At 37.2% G+C, this 25,849-nt stretch overlaps 2 protein-coding genes across 2 annotated transcripts; both read left to right on the forward strand.

Moving 5' to 3' along the window:
- Nucleotides 1-3,430: 3,430 nt before the first annotated feature.
- On the forward strand, nucleotides 3,431-4,970 carry LOC110795974 (uncharacterized). Its single transcript, XM_056839410.1, has 3 exons — nucleotides 3,431-3,560; nucleotides 3,669-3,880; nucleotides 3,945-4,970. The coding sequence occupies exons 1-3, from the start codon at nucleotides 3,431-3,433 to the stop codon at nucleotides 4,968-4,970; spliced, it is 1,368 nt and encodes a 455-aa protein (XP_056695388.1).
- Nucleotides 4,971-5,054: 84 nt separating this feature from the next.
- LOC130469893 (uncharacterized) lies at nucleotides 5,055-6,764 on the forward strand. The gene has a single exon (XM_056839411.1). The coding sequence runs from the start codon at nucleotides 5,055-5,057 to the stop codon at nucleotides 6,762-6,764; it is 1,710 nt and encodes a 569-aa protein (XP_056695389.1).
- Nucleotides 6,765-25,849: the final 19,085 nt, after the last annotated feature.

Genomic DNA, 25,849 nt, shown 5'->3' on the forward strand with positions numbered 1-25,849 from the left:
ACATACATTAAGATCACTTCTGGGTTTTGGAAAGTTAGCCTTCAAGTTATGCGAGAGAAATAGTACTCGAGGCCTTACGCCCTTACCATCTACCATACTGCAATCAGTTAGGGAAGAGATATCAGGATGATGAACTGGCATTAGTTCCGCGAAGAAGGGCTTGCTGGAAAAAAACCCAGGCTTGAAAGGTATTGTTTCAGGCTTAGCAGTGAAGTTGCAATGAACGGCTTGAGGATAAAACTCCAGAAACAATAGTAATTTGTTTTCTAACCAAGCAAGCAATAGAGTTAAATAACCAGTCCAATCAATTCAAAGTTATGCGTATTGCATTTTAAATTTCAACTTTGAAATACCTAATTGTCTGATCCTACTACAAAGCCCGCAAAATAATGTTGTCATGATTCTATCTACCGAAACTCTAGCTGCAACATGAACAGAATTACGTATGGACAATCTTTACAGAGACAGAATCATACCTTCAGAAAACTTGAAGAACAAGTAAAATTCAAACGTCAAATTACTTTCTCTAAATTAGACCACTGAACATTTCACAACAGCAGATAACCCAAACGTACACTTCTTACCCAAAATAAATAACTGTCATTCAAAGAATCAAATAACATGGAGTTAGTTCCGCGAAAAAGAGCTTGCTAGAAAAATCCCTAGGCTTGAAAGGTGTTGTTTCAGGCTTAGCAGTGAAGTTGCAATGAGCTGCTTGATTGTGTTCGTGATTAGAATGGGTCATGTCAACATAATTCTCAAACTTAAGAGTATGCGTTCAGACATTCTTTTCCAGCACATTCATCAAATTCAGACATTCTTTTCAACACATTATGATTATTTTCAAAGGAATTAAGATAGTGTACTGCAATTACACATACATTAGTCTTGGTTAATTACGCAGAATACGTAGCCTTAAGAGTCAGAGGACTCTCTTCACACCTGAGCCAATAACAGTTGTTACGCCCTGGGTAGAAAATACTGGGCGCAGACATAAATAGGAAGTGATAGGGATCAGACTCCCTTGTAATCCACAACACACACTAATGAGATGGAGATATGGAAAGAAAAGTTAAATGGACAAAGCAAAGTAAATATCAAAGTACATGTTACAAAAGCTGAAATAGTAAATTTTGTAATTTGATGATTGAATTTGGTTCCATAAATATCAACGACATTCAAATCGAACCAACCTTAAAAAAAATTACAGTTAAAATTGGCGAAAGATATATTTCAAGGGTAACCCTAAATGCCAAATTCCACTTAACAAATCCATTAGACTAATCAGAGTTTCTATTGTGTATTATTTTGTGTTAATCTCTTGCAACATTGAAGTGACTACAAATGTCAAATACAAACCATCATTATAATGTAACGGTCAATGTTGGAGAATGGAGAATCAAGAACAATGGGACACAAGTGCACAACACCATAACCAGTTCCAGCAATACCGAATACATTATTGACACTTTTGCATTGTATCAAAATGTATCCCATCATTCTACCACCATAATCATAACAGGTTAACAGGTTTACCTTCTCAATTTCATAGTTTCATGAGCAGCCTTAGTGAAAATGTGCAATACAATGAATTTGTCAACTATATGTAGAAAACCACAGCAGAATATACAAACACATCTAAATTTCATAAATTTTAGGCTGGAAACAAAAATTGGATACAACAATTGTAGTTCTAACTTAGTCAATATCACCACATAAATCTTATGATGCAAAAATAATCACGTTTTAGGAGAAAATTACTTGAAAAAACAAATTAAATTCAACAAATGGACAATTAAAATTTGAGAAATTCTCTCATGGTGTGGTGCACGTTAAGGTTGCTTTGCTAACGTACGCCACCCTTTTTAATGGCGAGGAAGAAGAAAACGCAGAAGCTTGAGATTGCTCAAGTTAATGAGCAAGCTTCTTCTCTTCTTCATCAAGAAGTTTCGAGGCCTAAGAACCAGAACCAACTCAGAAAACAAGTACTCATTCCTGATGAAACTCGGAGTAGTGAAGGTCTGGTGACACCGGTGCCGCCGCCTCATTTTGGCTATGCGCCGCCGTCGATGGAACGTATGGACAACTTTCAAGCTTGTCAGGATTCGATTAGTGGGTCGCAGTCAGTGCGCACTGATGTAAATCGACCGCCATCGTTGGTTGAAGCTTTGGAAGAGTTCTATGAGGATAGCCATCGAATGGTGGTGGGAAAGGATAGGGTGGACTTACTGGTGAGAAGTGTCAATGCTGCTCTCAAGGAGATGCAACATAGGAGTGCGTTGAAGGAGAACCCAGGTGTAGATCCAGCCCAGAAAACAGGGGATGTCCGTACACAAACAGAGTATGGAGTAAGTGGTGTGCAGCCAACTTAAAGGCGACTGGATATGGAGCCAAAACCATGGGTGAATCTGTTTAAAGGTAGTACACTTCCTTCTAAAGGTATTGCATTGAATTTTATTGCCCCCACAGTCTGTGATGGCACACCCATAGCTGTACTTGATAGGAATGAGATTCAAAAAATGAATGATCTGTGGGGAAATGCAATTGTCATGTATGTGGTTGGGGAAAAGCCTTCGATTGGTGCTATATTGAGATTCATTGAAAAATAATGGCATCAAGTTAGCAAACCTCAGATTTTCCTCCATGATGAGGGCTATTTTGTGATTAGATTTTAGTCAAAGAAGGACAAGGAATCAGTTCTGGTGGCTGGTCCTCATATGCTCTTTGGCAAACCTATGATAGTTAAACCTTGGACAACAAGTTTTAATTTCTAGGAGGAAATATTGAGGGTTGTTCCAGTGTGGATTAGATTGCCTAACTTACCATTAAGCTGTTGCGGGGGTGATTCATTGAGCAGAATAGGGAGCTTGCTTGGAGATCCTCTATTTACTGATGAATGTACTTCTAAGAAACAAAGAATATCCTTTGCTCGAATTCTCATTGAGGTGGATGTAATTGGTGAATTGCCTAAACCTGTGCAGATTCAGGATCCTATGGGTAACATTGTTAAACAGGTGGTTGAGTATGAGTGGCTGCCACCATACTGCCAGAAATGTAAGATTGTGGGACATGACTGTAAGCAGACAAAAGTTAATACTACAAGATTTAGACCAGCTGCTGTTCAGAGGAAAAAGGTTGTGAAGGTGTGAAAACCTAAAGCTGTGCAACCAGCTCTTGAAGCAAAAGCTACTGATGATTTGAATACTAAAAATGCTGCACAAGAGAATGATGGGGAGAATTGAGAGTTATCTGTTAATGATAGACCCTTTACTCCACTTGCTCCAGTTCTTGATGAAGGGTGGAGGGTTGTTTCAAGGAGAAGAAGAGATATAAGAACTCCAGCTCAAACTGTGGGGCTTTCTGAGGTTCATTTGAGTGGGGAGGATTTGGTTGTTGGTAGTGATGGAGTGGACTTCTCAACTGATCCACCATGAATATCAGTACCTGGAATGTGAGGGGATTGAATGATCCCATTAAAGTAGTTGAAATAAAGAAGTTATTGGCTAGTAATAACATTAGTGTTGTAGCTTTGTTAGAAACTAAAGTTCAGGAGAAGAATAGTAGTAAAATTCAAAAGAAAATAGGGATTGGGTGGCAGTGGATTATGAATTATGAGTGTTCTCCTAGGGGAAGGATTTGAATTGGCTGGAAGCATGCTGTGGTTTCAGTTCAACTTCTTCACAAAACTGAGTTCTGTGTCCACTATAATGTTACTATAAAGAATGGCCTGTTTAGTACTACCTTTTCAGCTGTGTATGGTTTACACTCTGTTGATATTAGAAGACCTATGTGGAGAGACATTACTAACTTTAGTAGTACTGTTACTTGTCCTTGGCTAGCCATGGGTGATTTGAATGCAGTTTTATTAGTTGCTGATAGGGTAAATGACAATGCAGTTACTGAGGGAGAAACTAAAGACTTTGATAGCTGTATGGATTCTGCAGGGTTGGCTGAGCTTAAAAGTTGTGGGAGTTACTACTTACTACTCTTGGAGCAATAAGGGGCAAGGTAATTTGAGAATATGTTCCAGAATAGATAGAGCTATTGCCAATGCACTGTGGCATTCTAAGTTTGTTGATGCTGTGGTGGATTACTTGCCTCCAGGCATCTCTGATCACTCCCCTCTATTTATGTCTTGTAATATTCACCTGGGAGGAGGTAGTAGACCTTTTAAATTTTTTAACTATATGGCAGATCATGCTAAATTTCTTGATGTGGTTAAAAAGGGATGGGATGTGTCCTGTCCAAGGAGTGGTTCCATGCTGAAGGTATGGACTAAGCTTAAAGCAGTAAAGCAAGGATTGAAGGAGCTTCATCACAAAGATTTTGCTAAGTTTGATGAGAGAATTGAGGGGTTAAGGGCTGATTTGGGTCAAATTCAGACTCAGTTAGCAGCTTGCCCTACTGATAGTAATGTGCAACAAAGTGAGAGGGAGTGTAGTGAGGCCCTTAAGAAGTTCTTGCACATTCAGGAAAGTGCATATAGACAGAAAGCAAGAATTCAGTGGTTGCAAGTAGGAGATTCTAATTCTAAGTTCTTTTTTAGTGCAATGAAGGAGAGGATAGCTAGGAATAGTATTGATATCTTATATGATGATTCAAGAAAGAAGCTAAGCACTACTCAGGAAATTCAGGAGGAAGTTAGCTCTTTCTATAAGCAATTGATTGGTACTGCAGCTAGCTCCTTGATTGGTGTGGATGTTGGGGTGGTTAGGAAAGGGAAACAACTTTCTGCTTCTGATGCAGAAATGTTGGTGGTTCCTATCTCAGATGCAGAAATTGATGCAACGATTAAAGGTATTGATATTAATAAGGCTCCTGGACTTGATGGTTTCAATAGTCTGTTTTTCCTTAAAGCTTGGGGGATTGTGAAAGCAGATATTTATGAAGCAGTGAAAGAGTTTTTCAGAACTGGAGTGATGCTGAAGCAAGTGAACAACACTTCAGTTACTCTTGTACCTAAGATTTAGAATGCTTCATGTGTGAAGGATTTTAGGCCAATAGCTTGCTGTTCAGTTATTTACAAAATTATCTCCAAAATTCTTACTGCTAGAATGCAAAGTGTTATTGGGACAGTTGTAAGTTGTTCTCAATCTGGTTTCATTCCTGGTAGATCTATTTCTGATAACATTTTGCTATCTTGTGAGTTGGTGAAGTGCTATTCTAGAAAACATATTTCTCCTAGGTGTATGATTAAGGTGGATCTGAAAAACGCTTATGACTCCTTGGAGTGGCCTTTCTTGAAAACTATGCTGTCAGAGTTAGGTTTCCCTGTGAAGTTTGTGAATTGGGTGATGCAGTGCCTCTATTCTGTCTCTTATTCTATTCTGATAAATGGTTGCCCCACAAAACCAATTCCTGCAAAGAAGGGTTTGAGACAAGGTGATCCTATCTCACCTTACTTGTTTTCTTTGGGTATGGAATATCTGTCAAGGTGTCTTGCTGCACTTGCTGATAATGCTGAGTTCTCTTATCACCCTAGATGCAAAAAGATGAACCTCACCCATATGATGTTTGCTGATGATTTATTGATGTTTTCCAGAGCTGATGAGAGTGCCGTGAAGGCTCTTTTTGATGCTTTTACCAAGTTTTCTTTGGCTTCTGGATTGGAGGCTAATTTGCATAAAAGTGAGGTTTACTTGGCTGGAGTTTCTGACTATGTTGCTTCCAATATTGTTAGCTCAATTGGGGTCCCTCAGGGGTCTTTTCCATTCAGATACCTGGGTGTGCCTCTCACAACTAGGAAGCTACCATTTACAGACTGCAAGCCTCTCATTGATAGAACTGTTGCTAGAATCAAGAGCTGGACTTCTAAATTTCTATCCTATGCAGGCAGATTACAACTGGTGAAATCTGTTCTTTTTGGTATCCAACTTTACTGGTGCCAGATTTTTGTTATGCCTAAAAAAGTGATGAAAGAAATTCAGAGAATTTGTAGATGTTTCTTGTGGTCAGGTACTGATGCAGAATCTAGGAAAGCTTCAATCTCTTGGGAGCAATTATGTTTTCCTAAGAGTTGTGGAGGGTTGAATCTTAAAGACCTAACTGTGCGGAATAAAGCAGCAGTTTTGAAGCACTGTTGGGCTTTAGCTTTGAAGCAGGATAAGCTATGGGTGAGGTGGATTCATGATTATTACATTCAGCATAGAGACTTCTGGACTATGCCAATTCCTAATGGTTTAACTTGGTCTTTAAGGAAAATTTGGCATAATAGAGAAGTATTTCTGCAAGCTAATGGAGTTGATCAGTTTGTGCAGGCTGGAAAATTTAGAATTCAGAAAATGTATAAGTTTCTTCATCCAGTTGGAGCTCAGGTGGGATGGAAGAGATTGATTTGTAATACCCATGCTAGTCCGAAGAGTACCTTCATTATGTGGCTAGCAGTGCAGAATAGGCTAGCTACAAAAGACATATTGATAAGATGGCAGTTGAATATTGATGATACCTGTGGCCTGTATCAGTTGGAAAGTGAAAGCTTGGAGCATTTGTTCTTCTCTTGTTCTTATTCTAAGGAGATTTGGAGACAGGTTCTGCTTTATCTAGGTGTGACTAGAATTGTGTTGCCTTGGCAAGAAGAAGTACAGATTGCAGTGAAGAGAAGCAGAAGTAAACAGAAGAAGGCTTGCAAGTATAGTATAGCTTTCATTGAGTCAGTTTACTGTATCTGGTTGCAAAGAAATTCTAAGGTGTTTAGGGATCATGTTGATCCAGTCAAAACTGTTGTTAGCAACATTATGTTTAATGTTGAGTGTAGATGTCAGTAGTGGCTGCTGTTAGCCTTAGCTAGCTTGTGTTGGTTAGCTTGTTGCTGCTGTTGTGTCTGGTGGACAGTTGGTGTTTTCATAGTTTGTTAATACTCTGATTACTTGGTAAATAAAGGTTATTATTATTTGGCAAAAAAAAAAAATTTTGAGAATTTCTGAAATCGAAAACAAAAGAGAGAAAGAGAAAACCTTAGAAAGGACACATTGCCGAAGAGATTGCAAAAGATGAAGGCATTTCTCCTGATCATCATTAGAATCAACCACGCAATTGAGAAGATCCAATGCCTCTTTTCCACACCTTGGTTTATCTGCTTCCATTTTTTCAGATTGAAGAACAACAAATTTGGGGGTTTAGCTGCTTCCATTTTTTCAGATTGAAGAACAGCATCGACGCGGCTGGAAGAGGAATCCTTTGTCGGTGGGGGGACACCAGTGGTGGCGCGACAAGTCGTTGGCTGTGTTCGGCGGTGGGTGAACAGCACCAAAGAACGAGAAGGGGAAGGAGGAAGGAGGAAAGCGGGAAACGAAAAAAATGGAAACCTGATTTTAGGAAATCTTTTGTGCTGCTCATTTGTAAATGAGCCCGCACTTGAAATTAAGTGCTGCCAATTTTCTAAAATGAGCCCGCACTTGTAAAATTGTATTTTTTCTTTTTTTTAGTGATCTCAAGTGCTTCCAATTTTCGAAAATGAGCCCGCACTTGTGAAATTGTATTTTTTTTTCTTTTTTTTAGTGATCTCAAGTGCTGCCAATTTACTAAATGAGCCGCATTTGATGGGAAGCACATGACCATTTTTCCTCTAGTCTTTAATGGAATTAAATACTCCATCTATGAATATTCGAAATCGATGGATCTTGGTTTCAGTGGGAGCTTAGATCGTCAAAGGCAAGAAATGAATACTCCGGAAACGATGATATTGCCGGAAACGGAAATATGGATCGTATCGGAAATATAAATATTATCCAAGTCGTAGATGTTGCCGGAAACGGAAACATGGTACGTATAGGAAAATATTATCGGAAATGGAAATATTACTAGAAATGGAAATATTGCCGGAAATGAAAATATTACCGCAAATGAAAATATTATCGGAAATGGAAATATTGCCGGAAACGGAAATATTGTCAGAATCGGAAATATTATCGGAATCGGAAAATAATTCCGGAAACGGAAATATTAAATATTTGTTCGAAACGAAAATTAAATCTGGAATCGAAAATGTTAATTATTGTTCGTATCGGAAATGAATTCGGGAATCGGGAATTTAATCGGAAAGCATATCGTACGAATTAGCATCGGACGAGGCTTGCTAGACGAAGGCCCAGCACGAAGCCAGGCCGACGCCCAGCAAGCCACACGCATCCAACACGCCAAGTGCTCGACCAGGCCCAGCGCAAGGCCAGGCCCAGCCAAGCCTTGGCGTGCGACAAGCTCAGCGATGGGCTGCGAGCATGGGCCTCAGCGCTGTGCGCTCGGCGTGGGCCGCAAGGCTTGCGTGCGGGCGTGTGGTGCTTGTGCGCTGCTCGTGTGCGTGACAAATCATAATGCTATCGGAATTCGTGCATTGATTAAAGCCTAATCCTAAAAGATTAAATTTATTATTTAGTGATCTAATAGGATTCTAATTAATAAATTAGTATTCTAACAGGATTCGAATTCCTTTTCCATAGTCCTATAAATATATGCCTAGGGTCATAATTTTAGGCACGAATTTTCAATAAGTATTCATACAATAAAACAGTGATTTTTGAACAGAAAAATCAGTCATTTTCTTGCCCCATAATAGCCGAAATTTATAGTACCTTAAGGGCGATTCTAGTTGGTCAATCTTAAGGCGGATCTGGACGTGCTGTGGAATATCTACGGAGGGACGACGCTTGGAGTCCTAAAGACTTGTTCTTGTTCGGTTCGAGCGCAGCTAGGGAGGGCACGCTACAAAGTGTATGCACCTAAATTATGCTAAATGATTATGTGTAAATAAATGTTTCCTGGCATTAAGGTTTTCCGCATGATTTATGTTTTGTCATATGTATCATAACCTAACAGTGGTATCACGAGCCTCTTATTATTTACATAATCTAAATTGCATGAGATGGTTAAATTTTACAAATTTGCAAAGAATTAAAAGGGGTGATTAATTTTCGTAATTGTTAATTAATTGCAAATTGCGTTTATTTAATTATATGTACGCAGTTTTTCGGCAGTTTCTTCGTTACTCATCCAAATCGAGTGATTTTTGTGTCAATTCCACATGTAAAAGGAATTCTAAAACTTTGACAAAATTAGTACTTTTCGGCCGAACACAGAATTCCCAAATTCGAAGCCTAACTATGACTTTTCGGACGTTTTAGTTTTTCGAACGCAAAAGTTTGTAAATTTAAAATGTTAAATTGAATATTTGCGATTCTTGTTGATAAATCTTGAGTTTTTGATTGACCTACAGTATATGTTTAACAAATTTGAATGCCTAGACTTGTTAATTATACAACCTAATTTGTAATTATGATTAATTTGTTGAAATTCGAATAATTTAGAATTGATTTGTTTTTCATAATTAATTAATAATTTAATTAGGTATCCATGATTAAAATCCACCATAAAAATTGTTAATTTGTGATAAATTTTAAATTTTTATGACCTAGATTTGAATCCATGTTAATCGGAAATTAATTGATTTATAAATTTTCAAATTTTCGCCCTAAAATTATGAAATTTATTAATTTGTCATAGATTTTAAATTAAAAATTAAAAATTTTATAAAATTCGCTCATAAACGTTGCATGCACAAAGCAAAGGACGCTAGGTGTTACCCTTAAGGGGTGTTGTATAGTGCGGGCACGCGACGACGTGCAAGGGAGCTCGTCGCCCGTGCGGTACGAATGCAGCGAGCAACCAAGGCATGGCGCGCGCACGAGGCATGGGAGCCTGGGTGTGTGTGCTGTGTGCTATGGGCGAAGGGCGATGGGCGTGGCACAAGACGAGGCGCGCGTGCGAGGGCGAGAGCTGGGTCGCCCAGCGATCGCTGACTCGCCACGAGAGCATGCTTGCGCCTAACGAGCGAGCACTCCTTCGGTAGCTGCTGCGATGCATGCGGGCGAGCAGGCTGCGCGCAAGCATGGCTTGGCTTGTTGCGTTTGCGCGTGGCTGTTGCTGCATTGTGCCTTGGGCGTGCCGTCGGTCGTGCACTCGATGGGGCTTGGGCGCAAGCCCAAGTGCTCGTCGTGTTACGATTGAGTCGTTTTGAATTTTAATTTGAGATTTTCAGTTCGGAAATAATTTTAATTAATTTTAAAAATAATAATTTAAATTGTTTTCTTGGTTTTTAATTTTGAATATTATAATTTTTTTAAAGTTTAATTTATATTAATTATTTTACTAAAATTAAAAACCTTGAATTAATTTCAATTCATTTAAATCAACTGAAAAATATATTAAACTAAATGGATTCGATTATAATTTTATATGAGCTTTAAATTTTAATTAAACTTGTATGTTTCCGGTTAGACTAGAAATACATTTTTATGTTTAAGATTAGTAAAGCATATAAAGTTATTGGTTTAAGTGGGAGCCTTTAGTCATAAACTCTTGATTAGGTCTACAAATCCTTTAAGGTTAAACAACTTGATTAGAATTAATAAGGACTGAATAATTGGTAGATTATTGGTGCCCTTGATTAATTGTTGCAAATATTTATGCGATGCATACGATGTGTTTTACTAACCAGCTATGTGGGCCATTCATGATAATGAATGGGTGAATGGTATATATTGTATATGTACTATTTTGCAGGTTATGAAGTAACTAGTATGGCCCAAATAGGATAGAAAATATGGTCTGCGTACCATTAATTTGAATGTAATTGGTCTAATGCACCAAAGTTTGTTTTTCAATTCAAATATGGTCTGCGTACCATCAAATAGTTGTAATTAGTTTAATTATAGCTGATCCTATTTGAAGAAAATGGCGCCTCCCACGGTGAAATTCAAGAAGTTCCCAATCCATTTTCAAGACGGACTTTGAAGTTGAAGCTTCAAGATGAAGTCGGGCCATACTAGATCACATTTATCTTATGCATGCTTTAAGTTATTTATTGCTTTTAAATATGTCTTAAATATGCATGAGATTGTGGCTTGATTATGTTGCATGATTAAGGATTTTAGTTCACTTAAAATCTAACCAACATAGTAAGAGCCTTAAGTTCCAAACTTAAAAATTGAGTTAAAAGGTGCCATGCCAAAATAACACTTACTTGGATAACCTTTACATCAATCTAGTAATAGTTTTACGCTCAGCGAGGTGCTACTTATTGATCCTAAAGGGTAAGGTACACAAATAATTGTGAGTACATGTTAGTTTTGGTGAAACTCAACGATATAAGTAAGGAGTCCTTTTATGTCGTGGCAAAATCGATAGGTTTACCTAATAAGTTCTTAGACGTGTCTATCAACCAAGAGTAGTTTCTAGACTATTCGCGAAAGGCTTTTGCTTACCTAAAAGATTTTAGAATTGAGTCTAAATACATAATGTGCTTAATTCTTCAATGGTTTTTAGGGTCTTGGAATCATTTTATTCACACCTTCCGGAACAATAAATTCGAATAAAATGCCAATAACTTGTTTAAATTGCATGAATGATTTAATTTTCAAGTTATTACTCATGATAAATGTTTAGACTTTGCATGCTTCAATGTATGTTTTAATTATTGTTTATAATTAAATATCTTGCACTGCAGTAAATCCTTTTAGAAAGGTAACAGTAAATTTCCTCGATTGGTAATGAATCCAAGAACGATTCACGGAAATGAGAGAAAATGAGCAATTTAAAATGTACGTTTCTTTTAGCGACTTTTATGGTTGTTTTTCTAGTATCAAAATCGAATTGCGAACCAATTGTTGCTTGTGAATTCAAAATACAATGTAGTTTGAGATCATAAAGCATTGAGTTTAAACGCTCAGCTTTACCAATGGTTAACAACCTAATATCTTTGTCCATTTAATCCTCGAATGAGTCTATCCATAGACATTCGAATAGATCGATGCTTAGAGAACTTTAGAAGCTTCTGTTAAGATCATCTAGTTGAAACAAAATATTCAACATAAATTAAATGGTAAGAACTTTGTTGGAGTGACATTGGACATGTCTAAGAAAGTATAAAAGTCAACACTAAATAATTCAATTCTTAAGAATATAAGAAAGGGTACAAGAAATAGGAAAACAAGGAACAAATGAAAGGAATTTACGATTCCGTTTCTACCTATAAGTTTATGTTTAAATAAAAGTGTCCTAGCAATCAAACTTCCTTGGTATCATATACCGCTTGAGGTTCTTACTTCGGTAATAACTCAAACAATGGAAGCTAGGCTACACTAATGGCCTACAAGTGGGAAATGAAGCATGGCAATGCTACATTAGTTATAGGGTCATCTAGTTTGTTTTAAGTCCTTTCAAAGGATGGAACTTAATGGCTATTTCGTTCCATAATCAGCATACCTAAATTTCTGTTTTCAAACACAGAAAGACTCACATTCAAGGAAAACAAAAACAATGTTTGTTTGTTTATTTGAATGAAATGGTCAATTACGGGTTGAGTCAATATGCTTGATTAAAACAAACAACTCTTTAACAATAAGAACTTTAATAGGTTCAAATCAACCCCTTGATTTGAGTTCCACTAATCTTTGGCATTGTTGCTTAGACCGTATCAACAAGTTAACATTCATAAGCTCTATTTCGATGGACTTTTTGAAAGTTGATTGATTTCTAGATCAATACAAGACAAGCTAGTCTTACTTGTTGAAAGTAACAAAAGATAAATATTGTTAGAACGCCTAGACAATAGAGTTCAAAGCTAAAGAAAGATTTTATGACTTTATTATTTCACCTAGATTTGAGTTAATATTGGTTTATTTACTCAATGTGATATAAGTTTGAATCTGTTTGGCTAGTTCAAAGATTCAGAAGTATAAAATCCACTTGGCAAGAAATCATAAAGATCTAGGTTAGATCATGTTGATGATTAATTAAGACCAAGAATGATCATCAATGATTGTGTGTTGTAATTTCACGATCTAGCTCCATAAGATATTGCATATCTAAGTTGGAATGATCGAAGTCAATTAGTACTTGATTCGATCAATGACTTTTCCTATAATTTCTAAAACAAAATGCTCAACTACCACCAAACTAAACAAAATTCGTCAAAGCTATTGAAAAGTAATTTCAGAATATCTTTTCATAATATATCTAAAGAGTTGCTAAACTCAGTGGGAGCTTAGTGTTTGTTATTCAACAAACTAAGGCCTAAGTATAGATATATGTTTCATTTTAATTTATTCAAATGAGGCACAAGGGTATTGTTTCTACCACGAATTTTTGAGAACATAATGTTTGTTTGCTCGAAATAATGTCCTTTTGGAGATTCGTTTCCAAAATGACAAGTGGGAGAAAATAGACCTCGAAAGTATTCGAGGCGAACAACGAACATAAACGGACATTCCGGAGGCTTTTCGAAGTTCTTCAGAAAATCCGAACACTTATTCTTTAAGGACTTTAGAGATGGCATTAAAGAATAGACATCTCTTAGAAGACTTTACAAGTGCTTCAAGGAGAACAGAATATTCAAAGATATTCTATTGTTTGATGTTCTATACCCAAGTAGGCATAGAGTTTAAGTCACTGAAACAATGAGATTCTTCTATTAGATAGTGAAGAATGATGGAGTTCAGGTCACTGAAGCTATGCGATTCTTCTATTAGATAGTGAAGAAACCTACAACTTGCAGTCAAACTATTATCATGTAGATTAATAAGATAATGACTTGTAAGAAAGCTATGACGAAACCTAGATTCCCTAAAATGGTTAAAGGCCATACATAGACTCAAATGTTTTAGATGGTTAAAGGCCATAAAACATAACCAATGTTTTGATGACAAAATTGAAATTTTGTTGATTTGTAAGAATGGTTTACACCTATTGGTTGCAAATTGGTTTTAAGGATAAAAACCATCAAACATGGAATTGTGTTAACACACAAACCTAGATTAGTTGCTAAAGGTTACAAGCAAATTCATGGCATGGATTGTGTTGAAATCTCATGCATAATCATAATGCTCAAGTCTATAAATCAAGCAATAATTGCATATTGGTACATATGGCAATTGGATGACAAAAACGAATTCCTCAATCAAATGTTGGAAGAAACTATGTACATGGTACGTCATAGGATTTGTGGATCCAAATAAATACTTGAAAAGGAAAGCTGGCTTATGAAATCTAAGTACAGATTTAAGCAAGAAAATTGGGAATTAAAACTGTATTTTAGTGAAGCTAATAAGTATTTTAGTTTCATAAAATGTACATGATTCTTATAGATATATAAGAAGTTTAGTGGGAGTACATAAAAACCTAATTGGTCCTATGTGTATCACACACATATCTCTCTATTGTGAAATAACATTCAAATGCTAATGACTTAGATTTGAAAGTATTCATCAATGATGGACCAAGGCGAAACTTAGTACATACTGGGTATTAAGATCTATTTATAAAGATCTGATGATATTGTTTTGGATTAAGTAATGACATTTACTAAATCAAACACGAAAGACTCCATTGGAGATATTCGACTCATATGAATAAATCTAAGTAAAGAATGTTTGAACTATGTATAAGCAGTTACTAAGTTAAACATCAAAGGATCTAAGTGAGATTCTTAACCTATATTATATGTCAAAGCATTTAGCTGGATTTAGTATCTACTGAAACTAGAATGAGCTAAAGTTACACGAATAGAATTCAATTGGGAATTATTCTGCAAAAGAATTTATCATGTATGATATAATATGAGGATCGCCAAAAACGTATCGTATGACTTTAGGCATGACGAACATATACCAATCTCTATTGATATAAGTTAAGATCAACTAGATTGAGATCAAGAATACTTATGGTACTTGAAAAGGTACATAGGAATAGTTCTTGATTCAAGGAAATAAAGATATGCTAAATATTGATGCTACACGCATAAACACTGGCAAAGGATCAAGCAAGATTCCTTTGGAGTTAACCATTGACAAGGACGAGCTATAGAGCATCGTGTTTTGAAAATGGCAACATGGATCGGAGACCATGAGTTGTTGCGTGGGAAATTAAATATTAATTTCTATGTTCTAAGATACAGATGAAAAGTCTTCCACATATCTATGTACTGCTTGGATAAGTAAATCCAAACAAAGCATCACTAGCAACCTAAACAGTTGAAGTAAAAGAATTTATTGCCTAAGAAGCAATAAAACAGAGTTGTTTATATTAATGAGTTCTTCATTGAACTTGGGAAGATCACATGTCTGTTGACTTAATGCTTCTTCATTGCAAAATGCGTAGAACCACTAATGTAGCAAGAAAGACTAGATCACAAAATAAACATACTCAAAAGATCTTATCATCATATCTCGAAGAACATTCGATGAAAAGGATATTAAGATTGGCAAAGCATAATAACTAAACCTATGAAACAAGTGAGAAGCAACACTCACGTTGTAGCATTGGAAATCAAGCATAGCTTTGAATTCCATGAACTATTTTAAAGATGGGTTTGAGGCCCATGGTTGTAAAACATTGGGGTTGAACATTTATCGTATATGAAATGTATTTTCATATTCCATTTAATCTTTGTTTAGTATTAAATGATGAGTCCCTTCAATTTGACGAAATATTCAAGATAGATTGTCAGGACCAGTCTTGTGACTAAGAAATGTCTATCAAGTGAACTTGAATGTCAAAATTTGAAAATGGTCCCTGGTCGGAGTTTTCTATAAAGATGGACGCATAGAAAACGTTAGACGACTAGAATGCAAGATGACTAGTAGTTCTGTTTCTTGAACTATGTGGACATGGCAATGTCATAATCATTTGCATAGATACTTACTTTGGGAAGCTAGTATCGGACAGACCTATGAAACTTTACTGTAAGAGATGAAAATCTGTCATAAGTAAATTTCATTAAAATTATTAGACACTAATCCTCAATACCTGAGTGATTTGAGATTACTTGTTTGAGAACTGCTTACTTTGACGTTGTTAACCGCGCAGCGTAAAAGGAGGCTATAAAGGCAACGCTCAGGTAATCACCTATCAAACGAAGTCTAATCTCAAGATCGCAAGATTGGGATTGTCCTCCCATAAATCGGGATGAGATGCTTAAAAGTTGCACAAGGCCACTCGGAGAGCTAGAAACTGTAAAATGCATGGCCGTGCTCAGATGAATCATAGGCTATGATTATCTGTTTATTTGATCAGTTGAACTCTGAAACCGAGAAACACCACTGAACGTAATAAGGATGACAACTCTTACCTTATGTTCAAGAGCAAGCATCGAGCGACAAAGGAATTAGGAAATCGATAAGTGGGAGACTGAAGGAAATAATGCCCTTGGTCCAAGTATGCATTTAATGGTAAGTCTAATAAATGCGGTTCAGTATTAATTGACAAGTTAATAATTCAGTGAGATCAAGTGAGCTGAATGCCTAGCTAGTGGCCGCTTCAGTTCAAGTGGAATTAATGATATTAATCCACAGCTTACTCTTGACTGAACCCGTAGGGTCACACAAATAGTACGTAAACGGATCAAGTATTTAATGGCATTAAATACTCCATCTATGAATATTCGGAATCGACGGATCTTGGTTTCAGTGGGAGCTGAGATCGTCAAAGGCAAGAAATGAATACTCCGGAAACGATGATATTGCCGAAAACGGAAATATGGATCGTATCGGAAATATAAATATTATCCAAGTCATAGATGTTGCCGAAAACGGAAACATGGTACGTATCGGGAAATACTATCGGAAATGGAAATATTACCGGAATCGGAAATATTGCCGGAAACGGAAATATTGTCAGAATCGGAAATATTGTCGGAATCGGAAAATAATTCCGGAAACGGAAATATTAAGTATTTGTTCAAAACGGAAATTAATTCTGGAATCGGAAATGTTAAATATTGTTCGTATCGGAAATGAATTCCGGAATCGAGAATTTAATCTGAAAGCGTATAGTACGAATTAGCATCGGACGAGGCTTGCTAGACGAAGGCCCAGCACGAAGCCAGGCCGAAGCCCAGCAAGCCACACGCATCCAACACACCAAGTGCTCGACCAGGCCCAGCGCAAGGCCAGGCCCAGCCAAGCCTTTGCGCGCGACAAGCTCAGCGATGGGCTGCGAGCATGGGCCTCAGCGCTGTGCGCTCGACGTGGGCCGCAAGGCTTGCGTGAGGGCGTGCGGTGCTTGTGCGCTGCTCGTGTGCGTGACGAATCCTAATGCTATTGGAATTCGGCATTGATTAAAGCCTAATCCTAAAAGATTAAATTTATTATTTAGAGATCTAATAGGATTCTAATTAATAAATTAGTATTCTAACAGGATTCGAATTCCTTTTCCATAGTCCTATAAATATATGCCTAGGGTCATAATTTTAGGCACTAGTTTTCAATAAGTATTCATACAATAAAACAGTGATTTTTAAACAGAAAAATCAGTCACTTTCTGACCCCATGAAAGCCGAAATTTATAGTACCTTAAGGGCGATTCTAGTTGGTCAATCTTAAGGCGGATTTGGACGTACTGTGCACTATCTACAGAGGGACGACGCTTGGAGTCCTAAAGACTTGTTCTTATTCGGTTCGGGCGCAGCTAGGGAGGGCACGCTACAAAGTGTATGCACCTAAATTATGCTAAATGATTATGTGTAAATAATATGTTTCCTAGCATTAAGGTTTTCCGCATGATTTATGTTTTGTCATATGTATCATAACCTAACACCCGCGTTCTTCAGTCCGAACGGCATAACTGTGTAACCATATGCACCCCACTAAGTAATGAAGGTTGTCTTCTCCATATCTTCCTCTGGCATGGGAATCTGATTGTAGATTGCGTACCCGTCCATGAAAGAGAGTAAGGAATTATTTGCTGTGTTGTCGACCAAGATGTCGATGTGAGGCAATGGAAAACTGTCTTTATGGCTAGCCCAGTTAAGATCTCTGTAATTAACGCACATTCGTACCTTGCCGTCCTTCTTTGGAACTATGACGACATTTGCAATCCATTCTAGATACTTTGCTTCTCGAATAAACCCGACCTCAAGCTGCTTAGAGACTTCTTCTTGAATTTTGAGGGAAACATCCGGTTTCATGCGACGGAGCTTCTGCTTGATGGGATTTAAAATTGGAATGAGGTGAATCGTATGTTGACCGATGCTTGGATCAAACCCTGGCATATCATGATAGGACAATGCAAAGACGTCTATGTACTCTGAAAGTAGCTTAATGAGTTCATCCCGCTCTGCTTGAGATAGAGTCAAACCAATCTGAACTAGTTTTCGATCACTGTTGTTAGAAAGGTTAACTTTTTCTGTTTCCTCAATTATGGCCGTCCTGTTTTCATAATTTTCGATAGCTTTTAAGATTTCAAGGTCAGTTTCTTGTGAAGCAAAGTTGTTTGGATTAGGAATGTGTTTTGAAGTTGAACTTGAAGAGTAGGAGGAAATTGAAGTATTATTGAAATTAGCAATCATTACATCGACAACTTTAACTTGAAGTTCGGCGTTTAGAGGCTCTTGATTGATGCAAGACTCTAGCCCTAGACTCTTAGACTCATCACTAGACTCAGATTCAGACTCATCCTCTGAATCAAACTCGCTCATCATAGATCTTTCGCCTACGGTAATCTTGAACATTTTGCCATTTGGAACAGTGATTTTGAGGGACTTCCTCCAGCCATTTACCATCTTCTCGCTAGGATCAATAATCTTAGACGGGTAAAAGTCTTCGATTTGAGTGATCATTTGAACCATAGCATCTTAAGAAATGACTGGTGTTACTTCTTGGCCGAACAAGAGACCAAAAGCTGATGAATCAAGGAATTCTGGGGTATCCTTGTTTTGTATGGGAGGTGCATCCTCGAGGAAGTGGCAGTCTTGAAAAATCTCGAAACCAGGGTAAAGGACCCCTTTTGAAGTGTCATAGAAAGGCTCTGGAAAATCAAAGTACAGGTCATCCTCTCCTTCTTTCATGAATTTCCCATTGAGTGTACGTTGATGAGGAGGAATTTTGAATTGGTCATTACCAGCTCGACGGGCTCTTAGCTTAGCCTCTTGTTGCTTGTTGTCATGCTTAGTTGGTTTGTATCCCAGGCCACTGTAGTTAATCTGACCATGGGGCTTGAAAGGAGATTCGGTAGGCGGTGGCAGAGTAGTGCCCAAGAAGAGCCCGTGCTTAATCATTATATGCCTTGACAAGGGATTCATTTTGGATTCCATGCTTCCTACTTCAGCACTGAACCCCCAAGGGTCTTCATCATTGTCATCATGCTCTATTAATATCATAGCCTTGTCAGCTATCTTGGTTCTTGAATGGGATGCATTCAGAGTAATGATATTTACTTGGACCTCCATTCAAACTTTCTGATGGAGTAAAGATGGTACATCTTTGAGGTCATTGGTCAAAGGTCTCCCCAAAAGGAGATTGAAACTTGCTTTGATTTTGAGAACTTGAAATCTCACCTTGCGCTCAATTGGGCCTGTTCGGAGTAAAAGGGTGAGAGTCCCTATTGCTTCGCAACGACTGTTGTCGTAGGCGCGAACGCCTTGGGAGGAGCTAGAAAAGTCACTAGGAATGAAGCCCAAATTCTCAGCAGTGCGAAGAGGACACACATTGATGGCTGACCCATTGTCCACTAGAGTCATGGGTATGATACTGTCTTTGTAGTCAACAGTCAGATAGAGTGCCTTGTGATGGCTTGCCCCCTCGGGCGGGAGGTCTTCATTTTTAAAGGTAATTCCTTCTTCTGGATTTGTCAGTAACCCGACCAGCTTGTCAGGAGTGACTTCTGGGGTAACATTCAACTTGACAAGAGCATTGATTAGAGCAGCGCGATGCTCCATAGAGGAAGACACGAGTTTTCAGATATTGACCTCTGCCTTTGTACCCCCTTCAACTGTTTGATCAAGGGATTCTCCTTGGTAGGTAGAGGGACATTAGTTGTGGGTGTTGTTCTGTTGGTTGGCTCTTGAATTCGGCCGGATCGAGTCATGAACTGAACAATGTTCTTTGCCTTAGTGTCCAAGTACTAGTTAGCATTCACAATTTCTTGACATTCATCGTTAGAGAGGTTCTCAATAGGAGGATCATGGTACATATCCCACATCCCACAAATATCTTATTGAGGCAATCCGGTGACAAACCCAGACTCCGAACTTTCATTTGATTGCTCCAGGTTGAGCATGGGTCTCTGGTTCTGAAAAAATTCCTCTACTTCGAAAGGATCCACAACATGGAAAAGTGTTTCCTGATTGTCTTCGAGAGCCCTTATGCGAGCCTCAGCTTCATCAACACGTTCATAGAGCTCTGCTACAGCTGTTGCTAGTGAAGTCATCTTAAATTGGATTTTGAGAGAATAAGTCCGAACACCTATTTAGCACATGACTTGAATTTAGAACTTGGACTTCCCGACATATGATATGACATAGCAATGAATGAGACCTAGACTTGACTCTAAATGCCACTCAGAAGATTCGGGATTTTGGAATTTGTACTTGTGTCCCGGATTTGCAACCCGTTGGAGATGTTTGAAAGGATTTTGAACCTATTGAGATTTGTATAAAAATTTGTACTAGTATCGAGATTTACAACCCGTTGGAAGTTTTTTTGAAAGGAGGTTCATTCTTTTGTGGAGGCGACCTCCTCGTACTAGAACTTGGAATATTGAAAGGGGATTTCGACCCATTGGATTTTGTATAATCTAATTAAGGGAGTTTTGACCCATCATAGAATATGAAATATTTTAGGGGAGTTTCAACCTGATAAGAAGGTAGAAATTGAATTTTGTATTATTTCAAGGGATTCTCAACCCGGGAGTAGAATTTGAAAATTGGATTTGGACAATGTTTGGGGAGTTTCAACCCATGAGAAGGAAAATTAGATTTTGAACTATTTCAAGGGGATTTCAACCCGTCAATGGAACTTGGAATATTTTGGGGGAATTTCAACCCATGATATAATTTGGAAAATGGAATTGTATTATTTCAAGGGATTTTCAACCCAATAGGAATGTAGAATTGGACTTGTATAATTAGTAGAAAAAATCACATTTGCAGCGCGGATAAAACAGGCTTTTTGCAGCGTTTTCGCGCGCTGCAATTGTGATGGCTGCAAATATTGTAAGTTTTTTTGCAGCGGACATAGGCGTTGCAAATAATAGGTAATTGCAGCGCGGGTAGACCTGTATAAGTTGTAAATAGTGTATGAGTTGCAGCGCGGTTCGACCCCTATAAGTTGCAAATAAAAAGTAGTTGCAGCTCCTTGTTTAGAAATATGTGCTGCTATTAGTTGTCATTTTGCAGCTCAGTGCCAGTACACGCGCTGTAACTAATTCTTTTAAAAAAAAAAAAATTAAATACAATAGCTCCGTTCAGATGCATATTTATATATTTATCCTTGGACAATCCTATTATTTTGACAAAAAATTATAATAAAAACATTATAAATAGTTTAATAGGTTGCAAAAAATTTGCCATAGTTTCCCTTGTAATTTTCGAAACCCGGACAAAACGGGAATTTATAAACACCTGTATATAAGACATAACATACATATATGTTCTAAGAACCATATATATGCTCCAAGTAGCATCCAATGTCATATCCAACACATAACAAAAACATAAAACATAACATTACTAGACAACAAACTCATTCGCCGGCATCCATCAAATAGTTGTCCTTAAAATACTTTGCCCATTGTTCTCGAGTTTCTTCTAACTCCTCATTAGAGTATGGCATTTCTCTTTGTACATAACCCTTCAAAAAGCAAAAACTTGGTATTAGTTACTCGAAAACTAATTTAAAAGAACTTGGTATAGGCATTGAGTGATTTGAATACCGTCATTTCCGCTCCCATTTTTGAACTAATGAACCTAATGATTCATTTTAAACTAATTACATGTTTTATATGCTTTGTTTAAACTTTCTAAGACTCATTCCAATCTAGTTATGCACGTTTAAGAATCGTTGGGTCGTTATAGGACATATTTAGGCCAAATTAAGGCATTTCACTACCAACTTTGCACCAAAGAACCTAAGGACTCATTTTAAACTAATACATGTTTTATATGCTATGTGCAAACTTTCTAAGACTCATTCCAATCAAGTTATGCACGTTTAAGACTTGTTGGGTCGTTACAGACATATTTAGGCTAAAATGATACATTTTCGTTCCCATTTCCGAACCCATGAACCTATGGACTCATTTTAAACTAATTACATGTTTTATATGCTTTTTTTAAACTTTATAACACTCATTCCAATATGGTTATGCACGTTTTAGGCTTGTTGGGTCGTTATGGACATATTTAGGCAAAAATGAGACATTTTCGCTCCCATTTTTGAACTAATGAACCTAATGATTCATTTTAAACTAATAACATGTTTTATATGCTTTGTTTAAACTTTCTAAGACTCAATCCAATCTAGTTATGCACGTTTAAGGCTCGTTGGGTCGTTATAGGACATATTAAGGACAAATTGAGGCATTTTCGCTACCAACTTTGCACTAAAGAACCAAAGGATTCATTTTAAACTAAATACATGTTTTATATGCTATGTTAAACTTTCTAACACTCATTCCAATCAAGTTATGCACGTTTAAGGATTGTTGGGTCGTTACGAACATATTTAGGCTAAAATGATACATTTTCGTTCCCATTTTCGAACTCATGAACCTATGGACTCATTTTAAACTAATTACATGTTTCATATGCTTTGTTTAAACTTTCTAAGACTCATTCCAATATGGTTATGCACGTTTTAGGCTTGTTGGGTCGTTATGGGCATATTTAGGCTAAAATGAGATATTTTCGCTCCCATTTTTGAACTAATGAGCCCAATGATTCATTTTAAAATAATTACATGTTTTATATGCTTTGTTTAAACTTTCTAAGACTCATTCCAATCTAGTTATGCACGTTTAAGGCTCGTTGGGTCGTTATAGGACATATTTAGGCCAAATTGAGGCATTTTCGCTACCAACCTTGCACTAAAGAACCTAAGGACTCATTTTAAACTAATTACATGTTTTATGTGCTATTTTTAAACTTTCTAAGACTCAATCAAGTTATGCACGTTTAAGGCTTTTTGGGTCGTTACGGACATATTTAGGCTAAAATGATACATTTTCGCTCCCATTTTCGAACTCATGAACCTATGGACTCATTTTAAACTAATTACATTTTTTATATGCTTTGTTTAAACTTTCTATGTATCATTCCAATATGGTTATGCACGTTTTAGGCTTGTTGGGTCGTTATGGACATATTTAGGCTAAAATGAGACATTTTCGCTCCCATTTTTGAACTAGTTGATTTAGCTATAAAGGCACGTCATTCCAAGTCACAAAGAAATTAATTTGCAGCGCATTAAGTCGTAGAAGAAGGTTCCTATAGGGATCTGACTCGTGAATTTCCTAGAATCACGCAACTTGAAGTAGTCTTCAGTAGAGAAGCTTGCTATAACTATTAAACTTAAATGGTAGCATAAACATGTTGTAGGATAAGAAAAGCAGACCATATGGGAAAATGAAAAAAAAGATAAAAATTCTCCGATTGTTTGTGAATAACGAGGGTATATAAAGAAATGTGATCGGGTTAAAGACCTTCATGGAAGACACTGGTACTTGAATCAGTTGTAGCGTGCTTGTCCAAACTCAACTCGGCATCTTCCTGCTCGTAGAGTTTGCTGTTTCCTGGAATAAACAGAAACCATCAGAGACACAAGTTCGTTATGTCTAATACGCACTAAAACATAAGTATGTAACTAACCATCAGTTGTCAACATAAAACCATCTTCGTCATCTGTTTTTTTCGGAAGCCGCTGGTTATCAACAAAGTAGTTGCCTACCATTCTGATGGTGGACGATTTTCAGACAACACATTGCTAGTGCACTCTCCTGTCAAAGATTCAAGCGAAAAACTGCTTCAGAAAATATGTTGGAATGAGTCTAAGAAAGTTAAAACTAATCATATGAAACATTTAATACGTTTGAAATCAATCCTTAGTTTCTTTAGTTAAAAATTGGGTGCGAAAATGTGAAAATTGGGTGCAAAATGCGAAAATGCGAAAATGGGGTGAGAAAATGCAAAAATCTGCATAGAATTGATCTGAACTGTGCAATGATCTGCATAAAACTGATCAGAACTATGCAGATCAGTGCACAGAACTTATCAGAACTGTGCAATGTTCTGCATAGAACTGATCAGAAATGTGCAGATCAGTGCACAGAACTAATCAGAAACTGTGCAGATCAGTTCACAGAACTGATCAGAAATTGTACAGATCAGTGCACAGTTCTGACCAGTTCTGTGCACTGACATCCAGCTTCAGAAAATGCAAATCATGCCTCTAATGCAAAATACTAGTCACATTGTGCGAACCTCACATATCACGCCCCAACTTGTTTTGATCATATGGCTATCAATTGAATTTATGCAGGAGATTAAACAATTTAATAACTTTGCCTATGGGAAATTGGGAATATATAGGTAGCTTACCTTGATTCAATATCAGGGTTCCGATTAGTCTTAACCACGTTTCCATTATAAAGATAACTTGGGGAAGAGCTACCAGTATCCAAGAAATATAGCAAAATTGCCATGGAACAACTACAAGCAAACATAGCAATAGCGCCAAAGATCCACAACAGAAGAGGGAAAGCAAAGTAGAATGCTCTCAATCGCAAAGACCAAAATAGGCATCCACGATTCAACTGTTGTGAGACATGTTCAATAAACTCGTCTCTCCCCTCGTCAGATAATTCCGGTACATTAAGCAAGAAATTGATATGTGCATAGTATCTGGTGGTCTGCATATTGCAGAAGAATGCTACAAGGAAGCATATCAGAACTGATAAGTATTTGGTTGTGTGTATGATATAGATTTCATTACTTGAGCTGCTCACAACAGCACTTATCAGGGAACTCAGAGTTATTGCCATTGTTGCTAATAGTGTGGACACCATTAAGTTGTTCCGTATTGTTTGTACAACCAGAACACCATTTTTTGCTGGACCCTGTTCACAAACATCATCTCAGGTCACAATATATATAATATAATTACCATACTAAAGCAATAAAAACTTGCAATAGAATCTCAACTACATCACCAATTCTGTTTTTTCTGTTAATTTTGGACAGTGGATCCAAGTAAGTTGGAGATGACTAACATATGAATAGTTTAAGGTGTTTTCCAACTAAACACTTTTACAAACAGATGACTATACATTACTTTTTTCAAGCATTAGTCACGGGTTCTAAACTAATTAAAAAAACCATTTCAGAACTCTGTTAACCGTTGTTCTCAAATATATTCCATAAATCTACTAGCAATAAGAGCTATACTGCGCACTCATTGTCTGACCTTCAACACGCGGTTCTAACTCCCGAATGACAGAACTATTAATCTGACCATGTGTTTTAAGGGTGACTCTTAGCAGTAAGATACAGACATCCTCCACCGATTGACAGAAAATCTAGATAACAAACACGAAAAAAAATAACCACCAAGATCGATACCGGACAGCTCACCAAAACACGAACAACCAAGAGAATGATCAAAGCATAAGTACAAGCAATGTTTCACAACAAATCACACCGACAAAACACCAATACTGATCCACCAACCCTAAGCTCACACAAAAACACAAATCGAAAATCCGAAAAACCCTAATTCATGCATTCCGCAACAACTTCAAACAACAATTAGGCAGAAAAAACACGATATCAGATCCAAGCCAAAAACCCTCAAAAATCGAATTAAAAACCTTCATTCTGATCATTCTTAGTGCCGGCCTTTGTCAAACCAAATGTTAAGGTTGCAGTAAATGCGAAAGGTAATAATTACTTTTCTACTCTACCAGCATGTCAAAAAGGAGCTTATAACTCTAAGCCTAGTGTCAAAAGGTGCAGGAAATGGATCTCCATTGCCAGAGGCTTCCAATCAAGTTGGTTCAAGAATGCCTGTACCCAAAGGCTTCCAATCAAGTT

This window comes from Spinacia oleracea, chromosome 3, assembly GCF_020520425.1.
Source record: "Spinacia oleracea cultivar Varoflay chromosome 3, BTI_SOV_V1, whole genome shotgun sequence".
NCBI lineage: Eukaryota > Viridiplantae > Streptophyta > Magnoliopsida > Caryophyllales > Amaranthaceae > Spinacia > Spinacia oleracea.